This window comes from Branchiostoma floridae, chromosome 15 (assembly GCF_000003815.2).
Source record: "Branchiostoma floridae strain S238N-H82 chromosome 15, Bfl_VNyyK, whole genome shotgun sequence".
NCBI classification, from domain to species: domain Eukaryota; kingdom Metazoa; phylum Chordata; class Leptocardii; order Amphioxiformes; family Branchiostomatidae; genus Branchiostoma; species Branchiostoma floridae.
This window is the reverse complement of record NC_049993.1, coordinates 4,414,648-4,420,981: the sequence shown is the minus strand read 5'-3', so window position 1 is coordinate 4,420,981 and position 6,334 is coordinate 4,414,648. Positions and strand designations below refer to the sequence as shown.

At 41.5% G+C, this 6,334-nt stretch overlaps 1 protein-coding gene across 1 annotated transcript in view; it reads right to left on the bottom strand.

The window, feature by feature from the left end:
• Positions 1–3,987, bottom strand: part of LOC118431694 (transmembrane protein 59-like) — a 37,144-nt gene extending 33,157 nt beyond the window's left edge. Inside the window, exon 1 of the mRNA XM_035842951.1 lies at positions 3,783–3,987. Within this exon, the coding sequence (XP_035698844.1) occupies positions 3,783–3,929 (147 nt within the window). The 5' untranslated portion in view covers positions 3,930–3,987. The remainder of the gene's footprint in view (positions 1–3,782) is intronic.
• Between the last annotated feature and the right edge of the window lie 2,347 nt (positions 3,988–6,334).

Here is a 6,334-nt window from a genome sequence, read left to right as displayed (position 1 = left end):
TCGCGAATCGACATACCGCCCCCCCCCCCCCCCCAAAAAAAAAATTGCCAAGCTTCCCAGAAAGGCCGGTGAAGGAGGCTAAGGCCCTGTGTGGCTAGCCAGCCTGTCACAACAGGGGAAGGGGAATGTTTGTACAGCAGTTCTCACTACAAACAGAACACTCACACAGCCAGTCAGCAGCACACACACTCCCTCAAACACCATATACAGCATGTCCAGGCCTGCTGCATCCTCCTCTACTTGTGTGGCTACAGTCCTGGTGTAGCACAAAAATCCCTACCTCGGTAAACAAACCTAAACCTCTCCTCAAAACAAGCCTGCATTTCAAGTGGTACAAACATTCCCTGTGTCTACCAAACAAATCCTGTACAATCCCTGGTACATTCTGTTCAGTCCATTTTACAACAGGAGGCACGAAATATTATTTTCATTTTTTTCATTATCACTGCCTATTTCATGGATTACAAAAACAAACTGAAGAGCTACTAGCCCATTGCTACTAGCCCATTGCTTGAATTTGCTTGGGAATTGTCTAAAGTTCATGATTTCATTACCTAACTAGTCATGGTCGGTGGCAGCACTGTTTGTCTCTGCCATGTTCACCTACGATCTGATAGGTGGGCACTCAGCCACACAAAGTAATCAGTAAACTGAGGCGGATCCGGTTCCACTGGGGGCTCCGCTCTGTAGCTGAGAGGTAAACGCCCGCCCGTTCTTGTGGGAACAGTCAGTATGGCCTGTACAATCAAACCCACACAAACACACAGGAGGTGTGAGACACATGGTGCCACCATGTACACAACATAGCCAGGGTGGTCTCTCCAACCTTTAGACAGGTGTGGGACACACACTACACACAGCCCGCGTTTATTTTCACTCCGTCAAACGAACCTGAGAAAACATTTTCACACAGGTCTCCATGTTTTCCCCCCATAGAGCTTGAAATGTTCCTATTTACAGTACAAACTGGATTTTGAATGGCAAGATTCATATCTTTTAGGGGAATGCTGATGGCTACTTGAGCAAAATGAACTTACAAATACTAAATAGCTTTTACCCATATCTGGGCACTCATACCATTGCACTGTCAGATGTACGTCACAATACTCCTACAAGGGACATTTCAAACCAGAGAGCTCTTACATAAACCTTGTTGAAATTTCTAAAGCAGGGCTCTCAAACCCTCTCTAAATTTTTCAATCCCCTCACTGCGCTTTAGTCTATCACTCTATGAAAGTGAAGCATTTCTTGTCTGAATACCCCAAGTTATGGTTCATTTGAAGCATTCAGACTTCAGTAATGTACATTCCTTCCACCTGATATATGCTGATAATGTTGATTCTTTGTGCAGTATTTCCTATGAAAAGAACTCACTACCACACTCTAGGTGGTGGGTATATTCTACTCCTAATCCCTAAACCAGAATGCTGTGGTTTGTAGTGTGGCTTGAAGGTCTCCTGCAAAGCATGATGGATGGTATTCTGGCTGTGCGAGAGCATGACCTTTTGTGAAGTTCTATACACAGGTGAGGCTTGAAATATCACATCCACACATCCACAACCTTACATGTTCTGTATGAACAGATTCTGCAAAGCTGGTTAAGTACAGAAGGTTGCTAGATGAAAAGAGAAAATGTATAATAGTACACTGATGCAGGCAAGCAACTTGAGCTGAAGAGAAGCAAGCAGGTAGAGAAATCAATTGTTCTGTCAATTACTGTATGCAGAAATATAAATGTCGGATGACGGAACTGCGGGATAAAGGTACAACATATTGCACAGCAGGGGTAACAATTGATGGAAGAGTGCAATTAAAACTCCACGCTAAACAGGGCGCGGATCTCCCGTGGATGCTGCGACTTGCCCGGGGGTGTTCCGTTGGTTCGGTTATGGATGATACGATAAGTCCATATCTCGCCCAATCAATCAACGGAATTACTTTCCGTCCCCCTGACTAATGTGGTTGTCATCGTTTCCGCAAAAGGGCAAGCGAGGGTAAATTCTGCCTAAAGGAAGGTAGGTACGTTTCATTTCACAAATTCCGTAATAACATTTAAATGAATGATTTCGTGAAATTCCTTCATTCCTAGAAATAGGCAGTGTCACAGTGATAATGAATTGAAGTACAAGAAGAAAGAAATGTACTTGTAAAAATTTCATCTGGCTTCATTAGTGCGTGTAACTGGTCTAATTTAACACACACACACACACTGTGCCAGCTATTTTTGTACACTACATGCAGGAAATGTAAAATAGCACCCATTGCTGTGTTCATCTAGGTAAACAAAATTCGATTAATTCTCCCAATCGGAGGTGTTTGTCCGGTACAGCCGCCCGGCACTAATCCCACATCCATTAGGAGTCCTGCCCGAATTTTCAAACCATAATCCCTGAACTCCCAGCCCAGCTTTCTGTACCATCCATGACAGGTCTGTAAAGAATGTGGCTATCCCGAGACATAGCAGTTAATACAGCTCTGCATTTTACACCGCCGCACCAATACCCCACGGCTCCCTGCGGCTAGAATTCATTTCTGTCGATCACATGCCATTTGCTCCCCAAAATGAAAAGTGTTTCGATATTTACGAGCCATTTAGATGTACCAGGAATTTCATTTACAACCAACCAATCCAGGAAGATTTCCCTGAAGGCACTGGGCTGAGTGTTTATGCTCAGACTGGTGCACTGAAACAAATTTTCAATATAAATACTGTTATCTCCAAATAAGAACTGGCTTCCTTCTTGACCCTCACGTGATGCAGTCTTGGATCGTAAAGTCAGGTGGACATCCGAGCAATTTGACCATGGTTTGTCCCGAGGTCGCCTATGCTAAAAAGGATGTTGTTAATTCCCTGTAATGCTCCAGTTTGCAGCCAGCCAGGATTGCTACTTTGCATCTATATGAGTCATCAGCTGCCGGTCTAAATTTTTCATTGATTGGACTGGAAATGCCCCAACTGATTATGAGCATTTATCAGTCCCTACTGTCAGTCATAATTTTACATGGCTGCAAAAACAACACTTTAATATTACTAGTAGACTTACATCTTACAAAATTTTGGAGCTTGTTCTAACTTTCAGTTCACTTTTCACATCCCCCCTCATAATTTTAAAGAAATTCTCAAATAAAGAAAAATATACATTTTTCGAAATACTTTCTGAAGAAATTCATAATCATTCACCTCATCTGAAGCCAATCTTTGGGTGGTACAAATATATATCCTGATTTTATTCGCATATTTAATTTAGTTCAACTTCCACGGCCTTGTAGAAGTTACTTGTGAAACTGACTCCACTCCGAGTCCAACGTGCAACTTTCGCGCTAAAAAAAAGCTTAGTTTAAACTACAATCTGGAGTTTAGAGTAAATCAGACTTTCCAACGTTTGTATACTTCAAAAGCTTTTGATTCCCATTTCTTGTACTAGAAAGCGAGACCAAAACAGAAGGAAGAGGAGTGCTACCTATGAAGTATGATGTCTACAAAACTTGCCAGATGCATGTTTACACGCAGTACATTTCACAAACTCCGCCAACAAACGCCCACAGAAGCCCCGGAACGCAAATAAAACCCAAGCTGGTATGAGAGTTCTGCATGGGCATGCGAAGATTTTTTTTCTGAAGATCGAAAGTAGACGCTTTCCTTCGCCGTGACCGTGAAGAGTCCAGCGGACGGACCGGTACCTCCAGCCGGCCGAGCCAGCCCCCCTGCCGCCCGCTCCTGACCACTTCCATCAGATCACCACTCACGAGCACAACTCTGCAGGTAGCGAGCCGAAACTTACCTTGGGGTAGGTGTGCAGCGGGTAGGTCATCTCACAGGACTTGATACAGGGCGTCACATCTCCTAAAAGCTGATCGAAGGACTCGGACGCCGTTGACAGCGAGAAAAACGACGCCAGCGTCAGCATCAACACCTTCGGCGTAGCCATTTTTGCCTTCCTGCAGCTCGCAGCTCTCCGACTTCTCAACTCCCGCGAGACTTACAGATAGATCACGTGATGGCGAGAGGAAACGTGATCTTCATACCATAGGAGGGCTATTCCATTTTCGAAACTTTAAAGGGGGTCAAAGCGTGCAAAAATGGAGTTGGCTGAAACTCTAGGTACATGTGTACTAAAAACTCGAGTTCCACGACCTCATACCTTCGCCAAATGAATTTAACTGACTGATGTTATTATGTGCATTTCTCTATGATTATGCAAGTATTGCCTTAATTTGCATAAATCATAGTTCATAAAACGTCTGCATTAATTATGCAAATAAGATTATGGTTATTAACTTACCATTTATTAAATCATTCAGGCTATCTAAATACAAAAAAATCATGACTATCTGTCAACCCCCTCATTTTGCTTTCTGTCAATATGATCAGAAATTCCTGATGGTGAAATAAATGCATGGAAAGTCCATTAAAAAAATTCAATAGAATCAGCACATTTTCATCCCTATATTCCACTCCCAAAATGTTGTTCTCATTACTGAATCCATCTGTAGGTCTCAACTTGGATAAAAATAGCACTATCTTGCAAAATAGTGTCCCCATTTGGCCAATTTCCACTAGTTTTCAGCGCTCAGGCCCCTCTGGTGTCTGGTGGAATACAGGTTGCAACATGTACTTCTGTGAGGGTCTAACTCCTTTGGCAAATTCTTCTGCTCTATTTGGCCACTTTCTACTGTTTTTCCAGCAACCTATTGAGTCTGGGTATACTGTGGGTGAATTCATAGTTGCATTCCTACCATTTTTGAGTAATTGACCAGAATTTGCATATTAATCTCCCCATAGAATCATCAAAAATAGATTAATCGAAAGAAAAATGCCCCTTAGGAGGATGTAGGCCTAGCTAGCCTAAAATCAAATTTTGGGTCATTCAGCCTTGAAATGAAGGAGTGAACGTTGACACCCACTGGCAGGTTTTTGTTCCCAGACGGAATATAAATGGACAGGAAACCATCTATAACCAACGAAATATAAGATTCAAAAAATCTTTGCAACTCCTAGGAAGTTACATATCTGTTTGAATGAATTTGCACTGAAGGATAGGTAGGTGAACATGTGATGTGGATTGATGGGTATGATGTGTGGAAATGTGTTGTGTGGAAAATGGCTGTTGTGAGTTAGCATACAATCAATGTGCTCAAGAAACCATGTTATGTCAATATTGTTATCTGAAATTCGAACGCTAAGAGCCAACGTTACATCCATTAGCTCCCATTGCCAGAGGCCTGTTACATGTAGGTCTTGAGAAATTAGACCCCGTGAGTTTCGATCAACCCTGTGATACAGTGATACAGCTTGCTGTTGTTTTGTTTACTAAGATTAAGAAATGTCATATTAACATTACATAAAGAAATTACTGGTCCCTAAACAACCAACCATAAAATGTGCACATACTTATTACAAGAGCCACAGACAATGTTTCAGGTATTTCTGCATTGTCACCCTGTTTATTTGTCCCAGGACATGTACAGTGTATGTACATCAAGCACTGGTGCTCTCACAAACATGTCCACTAGGTATCACACCAGTGTTTCTGATTATCACAAACTGGTTCAACACACTTCAGTCCCATCTTTTCACAAATTTAGGTCATCCTTATTCTACCAGTTGACAAAGATTATACTGGGTGCTAATTAAAAGCATGATTTCTATACAGTCAGTTGTAAAACTAGTGAATCACAAAGATAATACAATAAATACTAAAGCATTCATAACAAAATATCTAAGATTCGTAAAATGGTCACTATTAATTAAACAATGCAGGTAGAAAAATGATCCTCTGTTATTTCAAATAACCTTCTTGCACAGACTAGTAAAAGCCAAACAATTATTCTATGTTTTCCTTCCGAACATCCCAATGTTGTTCTCCTCCATAACTTAGGCCAGTATGAACATCACTTCTGTAAAGTAGCACACTTATCTGATATCTTTGACTAGAAAAAATTATGTGTGATTCCAAAATAGAAACTGCCACCTGATAAGACTAGTCTGATTATCGCTTTTTATCAGCCAACTGTTTGTGTTGGTGTCAACTGGTGTTCCTCTCTATATAACATTATGGTGCATTTCTTCTTGCTTTACAAAACTTTGTTTTATATTCCCTTATACACAAAACCCTTACAATACTTACTGGTCTGCATGTACCTTACCTTACCTAGTCCCATCCTCACACCAAAGCACAATCATGTTCTCTTTGCCTGAAATTCTCCATACAGTATTCTCTATATCCTTCAGCCATTAACACTCCCGCCCTAACAGTGTAATAAAGATAATTTGATCTAAGAGGCACCAACCAGTGAGTGTTTAGCCTGGATTCCATACCCCAACCTCAAGATA